At 39.6% G+C, this 25,412-nt stretch overlaps 2 protein-coding genes across 11 annotated transcripts in view; one reads left to right on the forward strand and one right to left on the reverse strand.

Moving 5' to 3' along the window:
* Positions 1 to 25,412, reverse strand: part of NMT2 (N-myristoyltransferase 2) — a 92,302-nt gene that overhangs the window by 14,701 nt on the left and 52,189 nt on the right. For 2 of the 3 annotated variants that reach the window (XM_053665748.1, XM_053665749.1), the window contains 3 exons: positions 15,719 to 15,886; positions 13,713 to 13,850; positions 8,338 to 8,438 (listed from right to left, as the gene is read on the reverse strand). In XM_053665748.1, the coding sequence (XP_053521723.1) occupies positions 8,338 to 8,438; positions 13,713 to 13,850; positions 15,719 to 15,886 (407 nt within the window). Of the gene's footprint in view, positions 1 to 8,337; positions 8,439 to 11,396; positions 13,533 to 13,712; positions 13,851 to 15,718; positions 15,887 to 25,412 lie in introns of those variants that run through there. The other variant, XM_037141285.2, reaches the window with a different exon arrangement.
* On the forward strand, positions 5,227 to 10,263 carry RPP38 (ribonuclease P/MRP subunit p38). Of its 8 annotated transcripts, none has more exons than XM_053665750.1 (3): positions 5,229 to 5,373; positions 8,811 to 8,883; positions 9,318 to 10,263. In XM_053665750.1, exons 1-3 carry the CDS (start codon positions 5,362 to 5,364, stop codon positions 10,175 to 10,177), a joined length of 945 nt encoding a protein of 314 aa, XP_053521725.1. In that variant the 5' UTR covers positions 5,229 to 5,361; the 3' UTR covers positions 10,178 to 10,263. The 8 variants fall into 8 exon arrangements, with proteins under 8 accessions (XP_036997184.2, XP_053521725.1, XP_036997183.2 ...); XM_053665751.1 differs by having other exon boundaries at positions 5,237 to 5,314; XM_053665752.1 differs by lacking the exon at positions 5,229 to 5,373 and adding an exon at positions 5,445 to 5,459.

The following is a 25,412-nucleotide window of genomic DNA, read 5'->3' on the forward strand; positions in this document are numbered from 1 at the left end:
CTATAATAATTTTTTGGCTTTGAAGATCTCATAATGTCTACATTTTTAAAAGTTCTATATAGGGGCAGACAAAAGCCCCTATCGAATTACCACTTTCAGTTCAGTAGAATGCTTTGTTACCTGCAGACTGAAAGCATCATCATCCTTAAAGCTGGATGAAAACGCCTGCACCTTTAGACTGTATTTAATACAAACAGCACATGTGGGTATGAAGAGGCACATTCTTTGCAACGAAGTGTTCCTCACTTTCCTCCAAGGCACGTGGGGCCTTTCCTGTGCTCCAGCCCCGGGCTTCTCATCAGGTGAGGGGCAGGCCACATCTGAGACCTCTGACAAGCACTGTTTTGTGTGTGTGGCAGAATGTATACGGAACACAAAGTTTATCATTCTAACCATTCTTAAGGGTACAATTCAGCGGAATTAAGTATGTTCACAATACTGCGTTACTACCACAGCTATCTACATCCTTTGCCCATTTTTGAATTGGGCTTTTATTGTTGAGTTGTAGGAGTTATTTTTATATCCCGAGTATTAATCTCTTACCAAACTATGATTTGCAAATATTTTATTCATTCTGAGGGTCATCTTTTACTCTAGATGATAATGCATGAAAGGTTTCAATTTTGATGAAGATCCAGTTTATATTTTTTCTTTTGTTATCTGTGTTTATAGTGTTGTATCCAAGATATCATTGCCAAATGTAATGTCATGAAGATTTTTCCCTGCTTTAAGAATTTTACAATTTTAGCCCTTATGTCTAGGTCTTTGATTCATTTTGAGATAATTTTTGTATCAGGTGTAAATGAGGGTTCAACTTTCTTTGGTTCGTGGTTGTCCAGTTTTCCCAGCACCACTGGTTGAAAAGACAGTCCTTTCCCCATTAGCCCCCTTGTTAAAATCAATTGACCGGATATGTAAGGGCTTATTTCTGGGTTCAACTGACAAATTTTCCTGTTGAGACTTCCAAAATTGGCTAATAACATAACTTATCACCAGGTATCTTCAACCACTCTTACATCATGCCAAATATATAAATCTAATAGCAGTCCAATTCTAGAATTAATATAAAAAATGCTTTGTTATTCAAAAACCAAACTGAAGCTTTCCATGGTAAAATTGTTAGGTAGCAGCTAGGAATGAGTGTCCAGGGGGGAAATAAAGGCACGGTCCTCACCATTACAACCTAACAAAGAACTCAATACAGGAGGCTAGAAGCAAAAGGAAGACGTGTCTCACCAACTGACTCAGCAGTCCTGACTGAGCTCAGTCTAATAAAACTGCTGGGTGTCCCGAGCATTACAAGCAAAAAGAGCACAGGGGAAGCAGAGTCCTTGAGCCTGTGCAGAGAAAAGGGGGGCTTCCATAACAATCTCATGAAGATTGCCTGGTACAGGAAGGGGGCCAGACTGTTGGGAACCACCCTGCCTGGTTTCAGAAGCTGTAACCACCCCCCCACACCACCCCAATGGCTAAGGCTGAGTGAGTGACCTTCGGACCATAAGCCACTGAGGAGACAAAGCTTATCTCCCTGGCAGGAGTGCTGCTTCTGCTCCTTTCACTTTATCCATGACTGGCCCCCAATGCTTGATCAGTTAGCCAATGACAGGTAAGATTCCTCAAGGGGGAAACAACCTAAGACAGGCACGATCACAGGGAGGCCCCATGGAAGGATGGAGAAAGGGGGTGATGGACCCTCGCCCCTGGGCTTTGACATAGCCTGAGTCCTCATTCTGTCTTTGAGAAGTCTCCTAATTTCTTGGCTATCTTGCCTCCTCTGCCTGACTTAAGCCTGAAACAATTACAGAGGGTGGGCTCCCTGAGAGATCAGGCCTGAGAAAAAATATGTAAAATCCTGTAAAACCTGCTTTGCTAAGAATGCTCTTAATTAAATGATAAGGGTCCTAGAAGGAAATGAATTTGTTTCCCAAAGTTTTGTAGCCCTTTAGCTAACAGACCCTGACTCAGAATAGGCCCTCAGAGTTCTTTGTATGCTATCTATTGTTTGATCCTTACTGCCTGACAATGATTAATGAACTTTACCTGTATTCCTATGCTACTTGAATCCAATAAAAGCCTGTCCAGGCAAGGTTCGGTGCACTCTCCCCTTGAGAGAGTGGCTAGGCCACTCCAAGTTGCTCCCCCCTTGAGGGAGTAACCGTGCCGCCCCTTTTCCTCCACAGGACTCAGTAGTCTGTGTGAATTTGTCTCATGTCTATAATGCTGTGGACACTGCGGGCTGGTGTCCGCATCACCAGTCCTTGAGATTCAGTGCTGGGAAAGGAAGCTCCTGTAACAACTTCACAAACTAAAACAAAGAGCCTTTACCAAGTGAGAAAGAAGGCCTTTGTAGCTGTACATTATTCCCAAGGAGGAAGGAGGGGAACCAAGAAGCCAGCTAAGGCACATAACCACTTGTAGGCCAAGTGAAGCAGTCTGGCTTTCTCCCCTGGGTGTCTGGGTAACTAAGGGAAGCAGGGGTCTCATAGCCTTGAGACCAGGTCCGATAAAACTGTTCCCATAACATGAAGTGAGCTCACATGTGCAGAGTTATGTTATGTTATGTAATGTTCCAGCAGTTTTCCGACTTTGTTCCCCTCTAGTACTTAAACAGGTAAAGACTCCCTGCTGGGGGCAATGATGGGAGACATGCAAGTGGACAGGTGCCATGATGGGTGACATGCTGGGGAGCAAGGACCATGACGTGTGACATGCAGGGAGACACGCAGCTTGCAGCGTGCGTGGCTCACCCACCCAAGAATAAAGGCATGCCAGACATCCCATGGCTCCACGAATATTTTTCTGTCTGCACAAATACCATGAACCTGCCTGGCCTTGAAGGGTCACAACACACCCCTAAACCTCAAGTGCCGGCATGCTTAGATTAACTAAGTATCTACTTGTAGCCTCAGCTCAAGTGTATAGAACACACTCACTAACTTACTCACAACTTTATTTTCTCTATACCTGCAACATTCACACTAGCTGGGTGGCTGCTTGCGGCTTTGTGCTTGTGTGTGTTTCATCAGTAAACTTACTGTCTCCTTTCCACTGTATATGTTGTTGCTCACTTGGATTCATCTCTTGTGGAGAGACAAGAACCAAGAACCAAGGCAGGGAAAGAAGCCTCCTGACCCGCGTCTCTTTCTCTACATCCGTCACAAAATACTGTAACAGCTGCCACTGAAAAGTAAAACAAATCATTCGATACAGGACACCAGGAAATAAGAGTTAGAGTGATAATTTGAAGACTCTGAAAAACATGGAAAATGTTATATATGAAACAAAATCGGAACACAAAATTGTACCTACATTATTATCATTTTAACAATGTAAATGTATGCATAAATATGAAACAAATGAGAAGGGAACACTGAAAGGAAATGTGTTTTGAGGTAATTGAGTCATGGGAATATTTTTTCCTTTTTACTTTTTTGTCATGTTTGCATGATACAAATAGGAGAGAATGTAGTCATTAATTTTAGCAAAAATTCTTGTGGAAATTATATGATTAGTCTTAAACGAGAACACAAGCACTAAAATCATAGAGGTACAGTTAATTTTTATTAACTTAATTTTTAATTCAGCTTGGCACTAGAGTCAGCATAATTATCGTAATCAAGCACTTTTTATGTGCCAGGGACTGTACTAAGCATCTAACACAGACAGGTTCTTCTAATGCTCGCAACAGGGACTATTCTGATCACTTCATAGAGGGTTAACTAGGTTGCTTTATGGTTGCAGGCTTACTCAGTCATAGAGTCAGGGTTTCAGTCTAGCCAGCCTGGCTCTACAGCTGAGGGAGGTAATGGCTGGTACGGTAATCTTCACCCAGCAAACATAAACTGGGATGACATTATAACTCTAAAACCTGGAACCTTAAGGAGGCAAAACATTATACACATTTCCTCCTTATTACTCTAGTACAGCAATTTTCAACCTTTTTCGTGGCGTACATAGACTAATTACTAAAATTCTGTGGCACACCAAAAATTTATTTTTTGCCAATCTGACAAAAATAGGTATAATTTTGGTTCATTCACACTGGACAGCTATTGTTGTATTGACTGTTGTCATATTTTTTATTTGACAATCTAAGGGAAAAGAGGTCAGTGCCCCGTACTAAACAGTCAGGCATTGCATGCTTTAAAATGCTTGTAGGCAGTTGAAAATCACTGCTTCACCATTGCAATTAGACATGGCGTCTGTTTGTTTTAAAGCTTCAAAGTAGAGATCTATGTCTACTTTAGAAGTGCATGTTTACAGTTGATCATGATGAAGTAAGATAATTCATTTTATTAAACAGGGTCTGTTGTTACACTCAGACTCGCCGTAACTTAGTTCTTTCTGATCTTTCTAATTATTTCTAAAGATCACATTGTACTCTACCCTGTGCTCAATAATCTTTGACAAAGGGCAACGCAGCTCTTTGTTTTGTTTAGTTTACAGCCAGTTAGGTACATGTAGGTGATGAAAACTGAATATACAGAAACTAGAACAAAAGAAGTAGGGGGAGGGGAACAAAACGAGCAGTTAAGGGACTGAGAAAAACAGGAGGAAACGGAAGAGGGGGCTAAATTAAACTGGAAAAGAAAAGAGTGCCTGAGTAGGAAAGAGGCTCGTTAGATCAGAATCTGCCTGTTTTCCTGAATTGTTGACCTTGAAAATATTCTCAGCTGGTTTACAATCGTCCGTACCTTCCACGCGACTCCATTTCTAACCATTCATCTCCATTGTTCGGAGTAGCCACAGCAGACATTTGGAGTTACCGAATTGCTGTCGCAGAACTCAAAGCAGCCTTTACTCCCTTTCTTTGGGTGTGGGGTGGCGGGGAAGGAGGGCTCAAGATTGCCTGTAGGAATGTTATTTCCTCAAACCGCTCCCCATCCTCCATTTATCTCGACTTTTATGGCTCTGGGATTTTCTCGGGGATTCCACGAAGATGGGGGCTGGGTGGGGCTAGGGTTTTGCGTTCCTTAGGCAAGCCAAATGTAGAAAAGCAGGAAAAGAGAGCGGGTCGCTAAGTCCGCCAGGCTGAAAGGTAGAAACTGAGTCAGAAGGGAAAGGGTGCCAAGCGAGAGGGCGAGGTTTCAAGAAACGTAGCGGTCTGACAGCTTCGCAGACCTTGCATGCCAGCCAGCTTACAGCTGGTTACCGTGGTAACTGCGAGATCCCGCGAGACACTCTGCGCCTGCGCACTGCTGCCAAAGGGCCCTGAGAGACTCCTCCCCACCCGCCAGTGCGTAACCCAGACGCTCAGGTCTGAAGGGTCTTTCGGATCCGTCCAGTTTGTGTAGCTTCCGCCATCCGCGAAGCAGTAAGCAGACTTTTTCTGTTGTGAGTGAACAAACGCAGAAGGATGAAATGTCAACTTTTGTGAGCATTTAGGAGGCGGGGCCGGGAGGGCGGGGGCTGTGCGCACGCGCGTGGCGGCTCACGTGGACCCGGCGCCTGTGACAATCGTGAGTGGATGGGGGTAGGGTGGCGGAGAGACTGGAGGGTCCACGCGGGTGGAATTGTGGCTGGGACTCGCGGGGTGCCGAGGTCGGGGGACACACAAGGTCTCCCAGGCCTAGTCGCCCCTGCCCGGCCGGCGTGTTTTCCCGTCTCTTTAGTTCATGCTCTGTGCTCTGTTTAGCGTCTTTGGGTGCCAAAGATACTAAGATAAAGCCCCATCTTGGCCCTTCAGTATTCCACAGCCCGGAAGTGGAGCCGGACAACAAAATAACTACATCCCGTATGTTCAATAATAAAGTACTGAAGGTCCTAGATACCAGCGCGGTATCCAAAGAGAGGGATTAACCCTGGGTCAGGACTGCAGCCTCTGGGAACTGGGCCTGTTCACCTTTTGCTGCTGGATCTAGAAACCGGAAGGCATCCCTGAGTCCATTCTCTGCTTTACTCCCAGTTGATCGCTATGTTCAGGAGATTTTACCTGCACTTATTTTAACTAGCCTGTATTTCTGTCCATCCCCTCTGCAGTTACTCTACCATCATTTCTTACCAGCACTTCTTCGGAGCCTGTTGTTTCCACTCCTGGCAGATGATCCTTACACTCCCAAATCCATAAGGATCTGCCATGCTTTCCTCATCCTGCCTCTCCTCTGCCTTATAAGGCAGTTGCTTCCCATTTAAGGTCTTCAAAGACCTTCACCATGTGGTTTTTACCTATCTTTCCTAATTTCTCACCACTCTCTAGCCTCTGCCCCAGTGAGTTGACTTCCTTTAATGCTGTTCCCTGGGCATTGTACTTGGGGTTCCGTTTGGTAGGCATTCTTCAGATATTTAGTTAAAGGCCACCTCTACCAGGAGGCCCTTCCTGACTCCCTCAACTAAGTCAGGCCATATGTTCCTTTAGTATCCTGTAATTCCCTGAACTGAGTGTTTTATTATGTTGTTACTGGGTTGGCCAAAAAGTTCATTTGGTTGTTTCCATAAGATGGCTCTAGAAGTGCTTAGTTGTCTTTTAACTTCATTCGAAACAGTTCTGTCAGATTGTATGGTGACAACTGTCATATCAGCATGCATTTAAAAAATTTATCAAAATTGGTGATTTTTGTGTAGTCATTTTAATATTGAAGATGGAAGAAAGCACACAACATTTTTGGCATATTATGCTGTATGATTTCAAGAAAAGTAAACGTGCAACTGAAATGCAAAAAAAGATTTGTGCAGTGTGTGGAGAAGGTGTTGTGACTGATCGAATGTGTCAAATGTGGTTTGTGAAGTTTCATGCTGAAGATGTCTTCCTGGAGATGCTCCACAGTCCAGTAGACCAGTCAAAGTTGACAGTGATCCAACTGACACCTTAATTGAACAAGCAACGTGATACCACTCAGGAGATAGCTGACATACTCAAAATATCCAAATCAAAAAAGGTATTTGTGAAAATGAAAAATGTGTCTTTTATTTTACAGAAAGTAGATGGACTTTTTTGCTAACCCAGTACCTACTTATATGCCTTCCTCATAGATTCACTGCTCAGTGAGGTCAATGAATTTTTTTCTGTAATACTTTACTGGTTGATACATTGTGGATAATCCAGAAATACTTGTTCAAGTGAGAAGCGGGGTCAGGAGGCTGAGGGTGGGAGTAATATTCCAGGCAAAGGGAATAGTATGCATGAGGACATTGAGATGAGAAACTGGTTCAGTGGTGGGGTGTAACGTGTGGCGGGGCATATTAAGGAGAAAGGCTGGTGGAGAGATGGGGACAGAGTGTGGTGGGCCTTCTGTGTCACCTTAAAGAGTTTGCACTTGATCCTATAGGCAGTAGAGGCCTTCAAGGCATAGCTCAAAAGGTATCTCAGCAAGAGCTTCCTTTTTCTCTTTTCCAAAGTCCTTATTTCTCCTGTACTAGTGAGTACTTTGTTTCTGGATTATAGGGCATGGAGATTTTGCTTATCTGAATTTTTTGGTTCTCGTCTCCCCCAGCTGACTCTGAAGATAGGAGGAGTTAATGCACACCGTGCTTTCTCTGCAGAGCACAGACTGTATTTACTGTGTTGTTTGAATGCTGACACACTGACTTGTAGTTTGGCAAGAGCTCTGTCAGATCATTTTTGTCTTGTCTCCTGAGCACCTTCAGTCTGATGCCAGCCTCTGCCAGTCACCCTTGGGTTTGCATGAGCTACTTCCTGATTCCCTGAGCTTGAGGGGAACATGGAGATAATGGGGTATGGGGAGGGCTGTGCAGTGGGGCTGGATCAAAGGCCGCAGATACTGAGTCTCCCTATCTCACAGATACTGTGATATGGACAGAAATGAGGTCTGACCTTTCACCTCATGGAGCTGTGGAGAAGAGGAGAGGTCCTGAGGCCATTTTTTAGGTCCAGTGTGGGAAGGCCTCCTGTCCCACACCTGCAGTTGCTAGTTCCAGTTCTGTATCACATTCACCCAGGCAACTTTTTGCAAGTCCAGATGCTATAGGCCTGTTCTCAGTGATTCCAGTTGAGTAGCTCGGATATAAGGACCAACTGTCTGATGTTTTAAAGGCTACAGATTATTTATGAGGTGCAGCCAGGATTGGGAGAGGCTAAAAACTTAGATTTAGAAACCAGCTGTGACTTGGAGCAAGATATTTGACCCGATGCTGTTTCCTCATCCACACATTGGGCAATTATACAGTTCTTTTGTGAGACTGAAGTTAATAGATGGAGAAAGTGCTGTATAAATTCTGACATTCCACAGGGACACTTGATTGTCAACATCAATAGACAGCCCAGTAAGTGGGTGTTTAATTGGAGAGGACTTAATTCTTAATCCTGCATGGGGCCTTTCAGAGGGGGGCAGGCATCAGTGGAGTGAATGAGGGCATATCTAGAATGAGAGCTCTGGTTACCTGAAAATAAGGACAGTTCCGATTCCAGACTTCTCCTGGGCTGCCTTATTTACCTTGAGTTTTGCCACATGGGTCCTTATGGTGGAACATGAGGAAGAAAACTGAGAGAAGAGAAAGGAATATGCAGTTAGCTCTGGGAAAGAGAAGCAGAATATGCCCCCAGACTACTATTTTATAACATTTTCCCAGAAAGGCTCCTTCTGGTTATTGTTCCTTAGTAGAATAGTGTCTTTAAATTTCATGACAAAATTTCCCTAGTTTTCATCCATTCCTAGCTGGAGGAGCAGTTGGCTAATTTAGGAAAGGGACTGTCCACCTGCATATGTATTGAATGTTTTAGGAAGGAAACACAAGAAGCTCAGGGTCCAGAGAAGGGGAGAGTACTTACAAGAGGACATAAAATGAAAGTGTCATTTGAACTTTAAATCATGTACATATGTTACTGTTCATTTTTTTTTTTAAATCACATCTAGTTAATTATAAAAGCAGAGGCTTCCAGGGCCCTCATGGATTGTGAGCTCTGTGTAGACAGACACAGGGACTCAGGTGAGTGGGTTGGGGACTTTTCACTGCTGACCCCAATGCCTACAACACTGCATGCATGTCGAATATTTGTTGAATGCACGAATGGAGGCCTAACTAGAGAGGAATTTGGGAAATGGTAACAAATCTATAAGATTAATACAATACAGTCATCAAAAGGGTCATTTTGAACAAGTAGAAATGTGGAACAATTTTAAGAAATAAAATTTCACTGTGATTGCAGTAATGCAAAACATTCATTGTATTGCCTATATATAAATAAAGACAGTCATATGAAAAAATGGGGAAAATTATTTAATCTTAAAAGACAGATTAAATGTATGGTCACATAATTGGTTCTCTATAATTAGGCTTGCTCTGGCCTATCAAGAACCAGGATGTTCTTAAGACATGCATTGCCAGTTAGCACTAACTTTCCTTTGTCATTTGCATCTTAGGAAGGATTTTCAGAATGGCTGCGGCTCCTCAGGCACCAGGGAGGGGCTCTGTTCGGAAGACAAGACCTTTAACTGTAAAGACGTCGTTGAACAACCCATATACTATCTGCTGGAGTGCTCTGGAGAGAGAGGATATGCACTTCATCTTACAAACACTTGAAGATAGATTTAAATCTGTTGGGCTTGAGAAGATTGAGGATAAGAGGAGAAATAAAAAGCAGCATTTTTCAAAAAAACAAGGCAGAGAGAAATGTAGAATAGATGTCGGTATGAGTGAGGATCTGGAGGAAAAACCAGAAGATAACCAACAAGTGTCAGGGTGGACTTCTGTCCACGTCAGGAAGCAGCTTGCCATTGGCGTTAATGAAGTGACCAGGGCTCTGGAAAGGAACGAACTGCTTTTAGTTCTAGTGTGTAAGTCAGTCAAGCCCACAATCATCACCTCACACCTGATTCAGTTAAGTGTAAGCAGAATGGTTCCTGCTTGTCAGGTTCCCCGTCTCAGTGAGAGAATTGCACCTGTCATTGGCTTAAAATGTGTCCTGGCCTTGGGATTCAAACGGAACACCACTGACTTTGTCGATGCAGTAAAAGCTATAATCCCCAGAGTACCCAGTTTAAATGTACCATGGCTTCAAGACATAACTGCGGACTCCAAGGAACATTCAGAGTCTGACTCTTTGGAAAATGAAGACAAAGAGATTTTGGACACCTCCTTTGAAGACCTCTCTAAACGTAGGAGAAAGCCAGTGGAAGGTCAGCAGGCTGTAGTGCTGCAACCCCTTAAAATAAAGAAACTGATTCCAAACCCTAATAAAAAGAGGAAACCACCCAAAAGTAAAAAAATGACTTCAAAGTAATCTTGTGTAAACTTGTCACTTCATACAATTGGAAAATGACACCTTGTAAAAAAAAAACCTTGAATAAATTGTTACTTTTACATAGATTCACGGAAGATTGGTAATGTTCCTTTCAAATGTGTAAGACTTTTTAGCACAGAGATGCTGAAGCTTAAAAACACTTAAATGCAGAAAATAGGAGTATGCATATCAAAAGTTTATTGCAACCAGTTTCTACGCTTGTGTAAATTCACTTTTTAAAAGGCAGCCACAGTGCTTGTGAACCAGAACATCTTTCTTTCAAACTTGGAAAATGTACCACAGTAAACATGATTATAGTTAGTAGGGTAGATGAAACTGGATTGCAGATATGTCATCAGTTTAAAGAAAAGATAGTAAATGCCAAGTAATGCCAAATTGTCTTTAGAAATAATACATCAGTTTTTATTTCCTGCCTGTTTGACTTTCTTTGGGTGGGTATATTGCATGGGCCTGAGAGAAAGGCTTGATAATTACCGAAGAAGACAGTTAAGGTTTGACGGGTTAGAATTCACCCTTTTACATGGTTAACATTTCCTTAGAAATTTAACATGTATAAAAAGTGTGACGGTAAGCCCTGGCTGGTGTAGCTCAGTGGATTGAGCACAGGCCTCCGAACCAGAGAATCGCGGTTCAATTCCCAGTCAGGGCACATGCCTGGGTTGCAAGCCAGTTCCCTGACACACGAGAAGCAACCATACATTGGTGTTTCTCTCCCTCTCTCCTAAATAAATATTTTTTTAAAAAAGTGTGATGGTGATCAGATGAAATGAGGCAGGAACAGAATTCAAAAACTGAAGAGCTTGGATTCTCAGAGGTGGGTCTGCAATGATGGGTGCCCCCCATGTTGGGAAATGGGTATAGTTAACACTGTGGTGATGTTACAGTGGCTGCTACTCACAGTGTGTTTGGAAAAGTTACTTTCTCTAATTTAGGGGAAAGGCTGGCCAAGTTTATTTTCAGCTTAAATTCTGGCTGACACTTGGATTATGCTGCTTCCACTCATTTAAATTTTACTGAATGCCATCCTGGCCCCTTCCCCCCCCCCCCAGAAGAAACAAAACACTTATGAAATAGAGCATTTCCATTTTTGAAAAAAGGATGCAGGGCGAAGACAAATGCAGTTTTTTAAAATATATGAAACACTGCATGTTACACTGAAATTTAGTTCTAGTAGCTCTTTAAAAAACAACCAGTTTTACTGATTATTTTAAAATGTTTATTAATAACCTTAAATTACAGAGGCAACTGCTATTTTTAAATGAGAAAAAAAATAGGACTTCTATAACAATTGGGATTTTATAAACGAATAAAGGAACAATGCCACAGTTTCATCATGAGGTAAGCTCGTGACAAGATTTCTGACTGGCAATTCGATTACTTGAAAACCTACTTCATATGACTTCCATAAAAAACTAAACATAAATCCCAACTGAGCCTTGACTCCAGATTAAATTAAAATTTCATTTAATGCTAGTTTCTTTAAAAAGTTTGAGTGAATTGGTTCAGTTTTCCTTCTTGAAGTTTTCATCTTCTATTAAGAAATATAGTTATACCATTGGGTTGAATCATCCTGAGAGGAGTCTTTCCCAGCTAAGAAAGTACATGGTGCTGTCCTAAGTGGCACTGGTACATGTGCGCCCTCTACTGGTAGCCTCAGGGATAGCACAATCCTTGGGTTGGTTTTTAGGGTAATGAATGGCAGGCTGCAGAAAGTGGCTTTTGGCTTATTAGTGTAAATCAGGATCAACAAAATTTTTTTGTAAGGGTCAGACAGCAAATATGTTAGGCCTTTTGGTCTAAATTGAAACAACTCTGCCTTTTGTAGCATGAAGCAGCCACTGGCAGTGGATAAATGAAGGAGTGTGGCTGTGTTCCAGTAAAACTTTATTCATTCATGGATGCTGAAATTTGAATTTCATACAATTTTAACATGTTACAAAATGTTATTTCCCCCCAACAACTCAAAAACTAAAAGCCATCCTTAGCTTGTGGGTTGCACAAAACAGGTGATGGGCTGGATTTAGCTGCTAGCTGGATTTAGTTTGCTAGCTCTTGCCTGTTATAAGACGTGACCGGTTTTACTTAACTATTCATAACATGAAGGAAAAGGCATAATGTCTGAAACAATTACATTTTTCTGGATTAAACAGCCTAGGCACTGGAAGAGGGAAGTCAGGAAGAAGTATCTACTTTGTGATATTTGAGTCAAGGCCAGTCTATGTGGCCTCATTTAGCATCTTTTCCCCCTTGGACTATTGACAATATATGTATATATGTACACTGTGAAACTTGGTTTTTCAATTCTGGATAAAAACACCATCAGTAACAAAATTATGAATACTTATTTACAAATAAGACATTTTCCATTAGCATGACAGCTTTCATGATAAATTAAAGTCAGCATAAAGGAATATGTGCAATTTTGCATAAGTAATAAAAACATTCAAACTACCAATATCCTGATAGCACTAATAAAATCCACTAGGCATTTCCTTTGACTTTAGCGCTTCCATTTCTCACCTATCCTTGCCGTGGCTGAGAGGAAATGAATTTGTGCAGCAGCAGAAGTCTAATCAGTTACGGTGCACATACTTTCAGAGAACACAGTTCATGTTTGCACAAAACTTTGTTTCTGAACTAATCCACTGACATGTTGAAAATTAAAATACAAATTTATGTGTCTATTGATTTGGGAACTTTGCTTCTGGAGAAATAAGTGTACTAGTCACCAGTACATTTTTATCTTGCTCTACAAGTAAACATCCACCACTCATCACTGAGTTATGGAAGTGCTGATTTCAGAACTCTTCCCAATGATAGCGTGGAAGGTGATACAAGGACAAATTTCTCAAATGGATCCTTTATTCTGTTACACAGACAGACCACCACTTGATAAAAAGAAATGCAGCAGTTTATCTCCACACCTTAGCAAAGATTTTCTTATATGAGTCTGTGACTTCTGTTCCAACTATTAAAAGGGTCTCTTTCTAGAGAATGGAAAAACAGCTTCTCTTCATCAAGAGACAGCTGAAAGTTTGAAAATTAAAGGAATGTGCTCTTTGTACCCTTTCATCCCTCCTTCAAATGGGCAAGCCATGGAAAAAAAGGAAGAATGTTAACATTCTAGTTGGAAATACATAGTACTGCTTATGTATGGATGCTTTTTCATCTTCTCCAATTGTTACCGACTACATCGATTTCACTGAGGTTGTGCTTTTATTCTTCTTTGGAAAGAAGTTCCAGGAATCATTAAGTAGAATATTAACAAATGATGGTGTCAGAGTGTCAGAGTTCTAGAAATGGAAATATTCACCTATTGTAATACAAGTCCAACCTAAAGGGAGGGAAGAAATGGAATAGTAAGAACAGGTAAGCAAGAGGAATTAAATTATAATGTGGTACGATAGATCTGTATTTTTAAAAAGCTACTAAAAAACTTCACAATCCTAAGGGCAGTATGGAATTTCCTAAGTAAATTTATTAAGTTTACAAAGGGTATATCAACTTCTCTTACCTTTTCAGAATCTGTTCCTGGACACCTCCAATTGTACAAGTAATACTGTAAATTGCCATCTCCTATACCAAACTTGAGCTTTTCCAAGAATGTCTTATTTTCCATCAAATCTAGTGCATTGAATACATCAAATCCTTTCTGCCAATGTAAAAAGGATTTAAAATTGAAAATTTGAAAAGACTAGAGTGTTTTCTGTATTATGTACTTCAGGGTAACATTGAATTCTTCTAATAACCTGAATATGCATTTATAATAAGATTCAGTGTCTCTCACATATGGGTTAAGAATTCAGTTCAAAACTGTCTCATACAACTAGCAGTGAATCTGATGGAGTCAGCAAGATTGTTCAGAAATGCTGAATCAAAATGCAGTGCACTGCTAACAATGACATAACAAAATCTATGAAGAGTTCCGAAAATATTCTCTTCCTGTTTTAAAAGGAACTGTTGCCTAGATGTTTCCATCTCCAGAGCTATTAGTTACTAGTCTTTCTAAATTCTGACTTATCTTAAGTTACAGCCAAGAAACCAAAGCTGTAAAACCTTTAAATAGTATATTTGTCTTTGGCTGATAGTGGGAAATAAATTTAGTGAAATTTAATAGTAAAAATCTAATGCCTTTAAAATGTTAGATAATACTATGCAAAGTAATATATTGAGTTGGCCAAAAAAGTCCTTTTTTTTTGGTAAAATGAAAGACACACTTTTTTTTTCACCAATAACTTCATTGATTTTGATATTTTGAGAATGCTGGCTGTCTCCTGTGTGGTAGAACAATGATTTCTCTCAATGTCTCGATTTGATCACATCAACTTCAACTGGTCTGACTGTGGAGCCTTGTCCCGTGAGAAATCTCCAGCATGAAACTTCACAAACCACTTCTGACACATTCGATCAGTCACAGCACCTTCTCTATACACTGCACAAAACATTTTTTTTATTTTAGTTGTGTTTTAACCTTTCTTGAAATAATAAGGCATAAAAAGGTTGAAAATGTTCATATTTATCCATATTAAGTATTAAGATGGACACACAAAAATTTGCCAATTTTGAAAAGTTTTCTTTTTAAATGCGTGCTGATATGACAGCTGTAACAAAAAAGATTAACAAAATTGTTTCAAATGAAATTAAAGACAACTAGGGCTACTAGAGCCATCTTACAGAAAAAAAACCAAATCAACTTTCTGGCCAACCCATTAGATGAAGCACCTAAATTTCTATTTCTCAAGCTTTTTACCTTAAATAATTTATAGGACTTTATTGGGAAGTAGTTGAAAATGAGTAGTAGGATCAAAGAATCAGGATAATGTTGATTATAGGATCCACTAGTTAATTAAATTTTTTTTTTAAAAAATCAATGATCAAGTACTAGATAAATGAAAGGAAGACACTTTTGATGTGGTTTTCCCAATTTCTCATGAATGATATTTTCTCATATTTAGTAAAGTGCATCTGTTTACTGATTTCAATTTATTTTTCAAAGAAAATGTTTATTTGTAGCAAGAATTTAACAATTATCCTAACTACTACACCAAAGAAATAAAAAATAATATAAATATAGTAAGGCATATTATGAACTTAATTCCTTTTAAATTATTTTAATTTGACCAGTAATCCCCTTAATTTTAAAAATACAATCCTTTATTTTTACAATTCAGAGGCCATTTATTTAAATCAGAAATCTTACTGTTGCTAATTATTGACTGTAAAACAAACACTCATGTATTTTCCTTATGTCATGGGGTCATATATTCCTTATGGGTTTTATATATTTTTATGTAAGTGTTTAAATTATCTACTTTATACAAAATGTCTTTTTGGTTAAGTTGTAATAGAATTAATGATGAAAAGAGCCACTAAATTCTTCTTTTGACTGATGGTGGAAAGTAAACAAACAAAAAACTCAAATGATTCCTTCCTGTGTACAAGAAAATACAGTGATGCTTTATATACTTTGACACGCATACTTGCAAAAATACATAGGACAAAAAGCAGTGAATCACTTACCAATTTAGCTATAATGAGCGCATCGTTCATGAGGTCTAGCAGGGGCGTCTCTGTGTGAATGTTGTAGAAGGAGTAGGCAGCTTTGAGGCTCTTGTGAGCAGGGTGGTGCATGACTGTGGAGGGGAGTGTGTAGAAGCTCAGGAAGTCAGTAAGTTTACCACTGGAGTTCTAAAGAACAAAGGGAACATCAGGTAAATACCCCCTAGAAGAAATTTTATCCATGCATTTAAGCTCACTTTTTGACTTACACCATAACTTTCTGTTAGAACAAAAAAAGCAACAATTCATACTCCTCCCTCGGCAGTCTGATTTGGAGGCCTGTAGGGCATGCTATGAGGATGCTGAGAAGGGCATGGCGTTGCGACCTTAGGCTAAGTGCTAGTTTGTGATTTGAATAAAGATGTTGATCAGCAGAAGGTTTAAAAGGAAAGCTTCCAGTGGGATGACTAATGAGTCTCTCTGGACTTATGGAAAAGTGATCAGAGTAGAATCATTGTTTTTGCAGAAATAAGAGAGAGCTAAGGATTTGAAGGCTGCCTTTTCCAAGTAACAGACACTACATAATGGTTCACATCATCTTGGCACAAAGTGAGAATTTTATTAGCTTAAAGCAAAGTTTGATACAGTTTGAAGCTGTTTTTAGAAGCTTGCAAAAGGCACTGGTACTTCACCAAAATATACATATGTGAGTAACTGAGAAAATCCAATGCTATCAAAAATCAGAAGGGATGCAAAAAGTGGTATTGATTTCATTATCTCTGGTACACTTTTCAATACAACAGATTAGCCAGTATTATTGGGCTGTTTTGGCCTGCACAGGTTGCATATAATTCAAACATATCACAGTTTGAATTATACAGCTGAGGCAGCTAGTCCAAATGCATGCTATTGTTACTGTTTCTTTCAGCAGAAAACACAATTCCATAGGGATGGATGACTGGCTTTTGAGTGTTTCTGACTCATTAAAACATCCTTTAGACATTAAATTAGAGACATTAAGCTAAAGTGATTGTTTATTGCACAAGTGGCAAACACAAAGCCAGGGGGCTGAATCCGGTCCTCCACCTTGTTTTATCTGACTGGCACCTTGTTTCTACCTGGCAGCAGCGCTGAGCTCCTTGCCCCTAGTTAAGGAGCAGTTACATTTCTACAGTCCTAAAGTTACATTCAGCCCTTTGTAGGCAACCAGGAGGCTGATGTGGCCCCTGGTGAAAATAAGTTTGACACCCCTGGTATATTGTCTTGTATTAGCAGCTCAGTATTAGAGATGAGTGAAAAACCTACCTTTCAGCATTAATAAAGATTTTTAAATTAAAAAATAATACAACAAATTAAAAAACTCACTGGATGGGCTTAATAATAGAGTGGAGATGACAGAAGACAGAATCACTGAACTTGAAGAATTCAGTAGAATTTACCCAATCTGAACAAAAAAAGAGAAAACAGACTGAAAAAAATATGAATGAAGTCTCAGGGATCTCTGGGACAGTAACAAAAGAGCCAACACTTATTGTCACTGGAGTCCCAGGAAGAAAAGGAATGTGTGGAGCTGAAAGAGTATTTGAAGAAATAATGGCTGACAATGTCCCAAATTTGACAAAATACATACAACGGGTTCAAGAAGCTGAGTGAGTCTTAACAAGATAAGTGCAAATAAATCCACTCCAAGGTGCATCATAGTTGAACTTCCAAAAAGACAAAAGAAAAATCTCAGAAGTAGCCATAGAGAAATAATGCACTACCTATAGAATACCAATTCAACTGACAGAAGATTTTGCAACTGAAATCATGGAAGCCAGATGAACTGACATTAATTTTTAAGTGCTGAAAGAAAAGAACCATTAACCATAAATTCTGTATCTGGTGAAACTATCCTTCAGGAATGAAGGATAAATAAGGACATTTCAGACAAATGATAACTAGAAGAATTTGATGCTAGTAAACATACCTCTAATATTGGCCAAAGGAAATTCTTCAAATAGAAAGTAAATAATAAGGAATCTCGGTGCATCAAGAAGGAAGAACAAACAACAGAAATAGCAGAGCCCTGACCAGTGTGGCTCAGTTGGTGGGGTGGCATCCCGTAAAGCAAAAGGCTGCCAGTTCTACTCCTGTTCAGGGCACATATTTAGGCTGCAGGTTTGGTACCCAGTTGGGGCATGCACCAGAAGCAACTGATCAATGTTTCTCTCTCACATCAATGTTTCTCTCCCTTCCTTTTCCCCTCCCTTCGCCTCTCTGAAAGAAAGAAGAAACGAAAGGAAAAAAAGAAATACCAGAAATTTTGTTTACAGTTGACCTTTGGACAACGTGGGATTTAGGGACGCCAATTCCCTGGGCAGTTGAAAATCTGCATGTAACTTTTGACTCCCCCGAAACTTAACTACTAATAGCCTATTGTTGACTGAAAGCCTTATTAATGACAGAGTCAGTTATATATTTTGTATGTTATATCCTATATCCTTATAAATTTTAAGTATTATATCCTATATCCTTACAATGAAGTCAGCTAGAAAAAAGAAAATGCTATTAAAATCATTAAAAATACATTTATAGTACTGTATGTATGTATTGAAAAAAATCTGCATGTAAGTGGGCCCACACACTTCAAACCTGTGTTGTTCAAGGGTCAGATGTATACTACAAATTATGCTTCAACTCTTAAGTTTTACAAATTTACTTTATGATGGAAACAAAAACTGTAACACCATCTGATACTCAAGACCCTGATATTTAAAAGTTGAGAATGTAGAGGGACCTTAATGGAAATGAAGTCACTGGAAGTGGTAAAATGTTGGTGATACCAGCAGACTCTGAGCAGTCCCACGTATGTATGTAATATACCCATCATGAAAACTATACAAATACACTGCGTGTGCTAAAAGTAAATCAAGACAATCCTAAAAAATTCTTCAAATAATGCACAGGAAGGCAAGGAAAAAGAAACAGAGTAACAATACCAGAGGGATCACCTAGAAACAAATAATAAAATGGCAGAGTTAAGCTCTAACACATTAATAATCAAATGTAAATGGTCTAAATATACCAATCGAAAAAAGACTGGTAGCCCTGATAGGATGGGTCAGTTGGTTGGAGCATCATTCCATACACCAAAAAGGCTGCAGTTTCAATCCCCGATCAGGGCATATACCTCGGTTGCAGGTTCGATCCCTGGTAGGGGCGTGTATGGGAGGCATCCAGTCAAGGTTTCTCTTTCACATCCATATCTGTCTGCCTGTCTGTCTCTGTCTCCCTTCCTCTCTGAAGTCAATAAACATATCCACAGTGATGGTTAAAAAAACAAAGACTGGCAGAGTGGATAAAGAAACATGGCCCAACTACATGCTGTTTGTAAGAAACTCGTTTCAAACTCAATGACATGGATAGATTGGAAGTAAAAGGACTATAAAAAGATGTATGCAAACATTAATGTTTAAAAGTAGGAATGGCTATATTAGTATCCAATAAAATGAAGAGCAAAGAAATTACTAGAGACCAAGAGGGATATTATATGATGATAAAAAGATTGATCCACTAAGTAGACATAAAGGTCTGAAAGGTGTAAGTACCAAAAAGACCTCTGAATACATCAAGAAAAACTGACAGAGCTGCAAGGAGAAACACACAATACACGATTGTAGTTGGGAACTTTTACACCTCTTTCATCAAATAGAACTACTAGAAAGAAAATCAGTAAGAATATTTAAAATCTGAACATAATCAACAGAATCTAACTGGCATATATGGAACATTCCACCTAAAAGCAGCAGAATATACATTTCATTAGCACATGGAACATATTAGGTCCATAAACCAAATGGGCCTAAAAGAAACCTCAAGAAGCCCAAGAGAATAGAAATCATACAGCCAATTTTCTCCAACCATAATGGAATAAAACTAGAAATCAACTGGAATTCCCTAAGCACATCAAAATTGAACAATGGAATTTAAGTAATCCATGAGTCAAAGAGTCTCAAAGGAAATTTAAAAATAGACAGATGTGAACAAAAATGAAAATAGAAGATACCAAAATATGTAGGATTAAGGGATTAAGTTAAAGCAGTACAGAGAGGGACACTCACAGAAATAAATGCTTAGATCGTATTAGGGGAAGGTCTGAATAATCTAGTCTCTCCCTCAAGGTATGAGGAGAAGAGGGAAACCGCCCCCCTCAAAATCCAAAGCATGTAGAAGAAAATAATCAAAGAATCAGAAACCAATGACACTGAAAATAGGAAAATAATAGAGAAAATCGATAAAACAAAAGCCTGCTTCTTGGAAAAAATATCAGTAAAATCGACCGAATGCTAGTAAGACTAATAAAAATAAAGAAAAACTATAAAGCATCAACAGAAAGAATGAAATAAGAATTACCACTATAGATCTGGCAGCCATTAAAATAATAACAAAAGACTAGTATGAATAAGTTTACTCTAATTTGACACTTTTGAAGAAATGGACCAATTCTTCAAGAACCGCCAACTATTAAAACTCAATCAAGATGAAACAGATTATCTGAATAGTCCTTATTTTAACAAAACACACTCCCTAAGGTTAGATGGTTTTAGCTGGAGAATTCTAGCAAAAGCATTTAAGGAAATATCATCAATTCTACACAATCTCTTCTTGAAAACATAAGAGGAGGCAATACTTCCTAGCTCATCTTATTAGGCCAGTATTATCCTGATGCCTAAACCACATAACCAGAGTAGCAAAAAACAAACAAACAACCCTCAAAACCCCAGTAGACCAACTATCTCTCATGAACTCAAAAAATACTCAATAAAATATCAATAATCCAAATTCAAAAATGTATAGAAAGTACTATACACCATAATCAAGTGAATTTTTTTCTAGTAATGTAAGGGTGGGCAAAAATTTGAAAATCAATCAATGTAATATATCAACAGACTAAAGAAGAAAACTCATGATCATAGCAATTGAAGAGTGAAATGCACTGGAGAAAATTCAACACCCATTCATGATAAGAGCTCTCAGGAAGTTAGGAGTAGAGGGGGATAATTGCAAACTGGTAAGGTGCATCAACAAAAATTCTACAGCTAACATCATACCGAATGGTGGAAGTCTGAATGCTTTCTGCCTAATATGAAGATCAAGGCAAGGGTGTCAACCTTCACCACTCTTATTCAACAAAGTATTGGAAGACCCAGACTCTAAATAAGGCAAGAAAAATGAATAAAAGGAATACAGATGAAAAAAACATAAAACTGTTCTAATTTGCAGTTGACATGATTGTGTATGTAGAAATCCCAAAAAATCTACCAATTGATGTCTGCCAAGATGGAGGTGTAGGTGGAAACACAATGCCTTCTCACACAACCAAGTTTAAAGACAACAAAGTTTTAGTAACAAAATACACAGCCAAAACACAGAAAATTGAACTATACGGAAGTCCGACAACAACGAACCTTTCAGCCAAACCTGTAAGAGGGGCGAAGCCAGCAGCAGAGCAGGGTTGGGCAGGAAAGATCCACTGGACCAACCTAAGTGCACGACCCAGGCGCGAAGGCAGCTGTGGGCAGATCGCAAGTGTGGAGTACCAACGGGCGGACCCACTGAGGGCACAAGGCAGCAGGCTGACCGCAGTCACACATTCGTGCGCAGATAAACCAGCAAAGGAGCGAGCAGTGAGACTGTGCAGGCCCCAGCGGCGGGAAGCAGCAGAGGGAACCTCTATTGCCCCCACTTTGACCCTGCGCCCACCTACAGCATCACAACCCAGCAACCTGGGTGGTCCCACCCTGGTGAACACCTAAGGCTCTGCCTCATACATAACAGGCACGAACAGATAAAAACATGGCTCAAGAACAACTCAGAGCCCCAGAGTCCATAACTCTAAATGACCAAGAAATAGCCAATCTATCATATGCACAGTTCAAAACACTGGTGATCAGGACGCTCACAGAACTGGTTGATTTTAGTCACAAATTACAGGAACAAATGAAGGCTAAACTAATTGAAATGATAGGAAATGCACAGGAAACCAATAGTGATGGAAAGGAAACTGGGACTCAAATCAAGGGAGTGAACCAGAAGGAAGGAAAAAATGACCAGACAGGAAAATATGAAGAAACAAGAATTCAAAAAAATGAGGAGAGGCTTGGGAACCTCCAGGACATCTTTAAACGCTCCAACATCCAAATTATAGGGGTACCAGAAGGGGCAAAGAAACAGCCACCAGTGGAAAACTTATTTGAACAAATAATAAAAGAGAACTTCCTCGTTCTGGCAAAGGAAAGAGACTTCTGGGAAATCCAGGAAGCTCAGAGAGTCCCAAAGAAGTTGGACCCAAGAAGGAACACACCAAGGCACATCATCATTATATTAGCCAAGATTAAAATGGAAGAGAGAATTCTAGAATCAGCAAGAGATAAGGGGGCAGTCACCTACAAAGGAGTTCCCATCAGACTGTCAGCTGATTTCTCAAAAGAGACCTTACAGGCCAGAAGGGGCTGGAAAGAAGTATTCCAAGTCATGAAATCCAAAGACCTACATCCAAGATTGCTCTATCCAGCAAAGCTTTCATTTAGAATGGAAGGACAGATAAAGTGCTTCTCAGATAAGGCCAAGTTCAAGGAGTTCATCATCACCAAGCCCTTATTATGTGAAATGTTAAAGGGACTTACCTAAGAAAAAGAAGATAAAAAAGATGAACAGTGAAAGGACAGCAAACTCACAGTTATTAACAACAGTTATTAAATGGAATATATTGTCTAAATCCACAAACCCTCTAAATCCAGGTAGCATTCCTTTTGTTGTTACATTCTGTCCCAGAGATAAATAATTTACAATTCTTTACAAATGCTGAGGAAACATCTCTCACAGCTGCTAATTTGTCCACTTTCAGGAGTTCTAAGCAGGTAAGTTTGTCATCAAACTTGATATAATTATGAATAAATCTAAATCTCTATAAAGATATCATAAGTCTAAAAAGTTCAATCCCACTACCATCTGTAACCCATAAATTCTGTAAATTTAGCCAACTGCTGCTATATAAACCAGCTAGAGATGAGCCTAAAAATGCTTTCAATTTGATTTTGTCTATTCATTTAGCATCTCTTTTTCATGAAAACCAGCTCAGGATAGAATCAATGTATTTATTTGTATATACTAAGATTAGATCTAAAATATCAATTGTGATAAAGCAGTTCCAAGTTCAAGTTCTGTCCTGGCTTTTTTTTTTTGTGTGTGTGTGTGTTTGGCGAAACTAATGGGAGCTGACACAAAATATTCTGTGACTATTTTCTAATTTGTCGTCTTATCAGATTTTCCCTCCATTTTTAATCTTTTTCCTTTCCAAAAAAATACTTGTCATTCACGTCTAATTAATCTTTACTTTCTACACTAAAAATATCTTGCTCAGTATCTAAATCTTCTGAACAAACTTCCACATAAACTTCATCTTCTAAATCACTTTCACTTTAACATTCAATTTTTACCATTCTCATCATCAGACTCGAGTAGCATTTGCCGAAGTTCTTAAACATCTCTTGGATTATAGAGTCAATAGATTTTTCCAGCCATTTTCAACAGTAAATAATTTTAAAAAAAAAAAAAACACTACTTCAAAGCTCATTTTTAAAAAAACCACACCAATACTGACTTTGAAGTTTGTGGTATCTTTCAGATACAATTTACCATCAAATATCACATGCTTTTTTACAAAACATGTGTTATAACCAAACTGATGGCTTAAATGTATGGCTTAACGTTAGTCACGTACAAATGTGCAGCTACTCATGACCTTAAACTTATGCACCTAATATATGTAATAATATTTAAGACAAGAGTTTGTATCTCTTACATCAGCTGCATCCTTTGCAGGGTTAAAAACAGAATGCCATCATACTCACTCCAAGGAAAATGAAGCACTTAGGTATACACTTAAGAAAATATGGGGGATGGAAATGGGAGGGAGGGGTAAGGGGTGGGTGGGTGGGTGCGCTGGGATGGGAGTAAAAAGACAGAAAACTGTACTTGAACAACAATTAAAAATTGTTTTTAAAAGAAAAGAAAATATGAAGCCTACACCAAGACACATTATAATTAAAATGGTGAAAGTTAAAGGGAAAGAGTCTTAAAAGCAGCAAGAGACTTCTGGTCACGATGGAGGTATAGGTAGACACACTCTGCCTCCCTGTGCAACCACAAAAAGAATCATACCTAAATCTCAAATAATACCCAAAACTGTGAGAAAATTGAACTGTATGGAAGTCTGACAACCAAGAATTTAAAGAAGCCGTATCCAATCAGATGGGTAGGAGGGGTGAAGACACAGAGACAGGGCAGGGAGGCTAGTAGACGCAGTGTGGTTTGGACAGGTGGTGGTGAAATGGCCACAGGTGATCTCACATTCACATGTGGGAGATAAAAATTGGGAGGGACACCTTGTGAGTGAGCGATCCCAGCCCCAGGACAGACCACAGAGCCCAGGGTTCCAGCACCAGGAGATAAATCCCCATCATTTTTAGATGTAAAAACCAGTGAAGCGGAAGAAACTGCTGGATTTTTAGGAAACTCAATTCAAAGAACCCACACAGTCTTAAAATATATGTAAACCCACGCACTGTGGAATTCAACACCATGGCAACAGTTGGAAGGGCACCAGTTGCATATGGGGAGTGGGTGAAGTGACTGGGAACAGGGTGAATGCCGGGCAAACCTCCAGAAGCCAGGTAGCAGCACAGTCCTCTTTCCAAGTCCTCTTCCCACACAGAGCACCAAAGTGGTAAAGTGGGTTGCCCCACCTGGTGAATACCTCAGACTCTGCCCCATCCAATTATAGGTGCCTTTTTTGTAATAGGCTGTGCTACTAAGATGGGGACTCAAAGCAGCTTTACCTAATACATGGAGACAAACACAGGGAGGCTGTGAAATTGAGAAGGCAAGGAAATGTGGCCCAAATTAAAGAGCAGAACAAGATCCTGGGAAAATAACGAATTAAAACAGAGATGGCCAACTGATCAGATGCAGAATTCAAAACACTGGTGATCAGGATGCTCAGAGAATTCATTGAGTACAGCCACAACATAAAGGAAGAAATGAAGGCTACATTAAGTGAAACTAAGAAAAATCTATAGGGAACCAATGGTGAAGGGAAAGAAGCTGGGATTCAGATCAATGACTTGGAACATGAGGAAGTAATAAACATTCAACCAGAACAGAAAGAAGGAACAAGAATTCAAGAAAACGAGGATGGTGTAAGAAGACTCTGGGATATCTATACATGCCAACATCTGAGTCATAGGGATGCCAGAGGAAGAAGAGCAAGAACAAGAAATGAAAAACTTATTTGAAAAGATAATGAGGGAAGGCTTCCCTAGTTTTGCGAAGGAAATGGGCATGCAGGCCCAGAAAGCACAGAGTGTCCCAAAAAAGTTGGACCCAAGAAGGACCACACCAAGACACATCATGGTTAAAATGACAAGGGTTACAGGTAAGGTAAGGAGAGAATCTTGGAAAGAGAAAAGCAGAGAGTTACCTACACAGGAGTACCCAGAGGACTGTTGGCTGTTTTCTTGGGAGAAATACTGTAGGGAGAAAGGGACTGGCAAGAAGTATTCAGGTGATGAAAGGCAGAGATCTGTAGCCTAGATTGCTCCATCCAGCAAAGCTATCATCTGGAGTGGAGGGACAGATTGAGTGCTTCCTAGACAGGGTAAAGCTGAAGAAG

This window comes from Artibeus jamaicensis, unplaced genomic scaffold (assembly GCF_021234435.1).
Source record: "Artibeus jamaicensis isolate MK-2021 breed Jamaican fruit bat unplaced genomic scaffold, CSHL_Jam_final contig_426, whole genome shotgun sequence".
Lineage (NCBI taxonomy): Eukaryota > Metazoa > Chordata > Mammalia > Chiroptera > Phyllostomidae > Artibeus > Artibeus jamaicensis.

Bases quoted from the DNA above. Each gene is read 5' to 3' on its own strand.
- RPP38 (XM_053665750.1), top strand. The intron at 8,884-9,317 runs GTGAGTGGGTTG...TTTGCATCTTAG, and splicing joins AGACAGACACAGGGACTCAG to GAAGGATTTTCAGAATGGCT.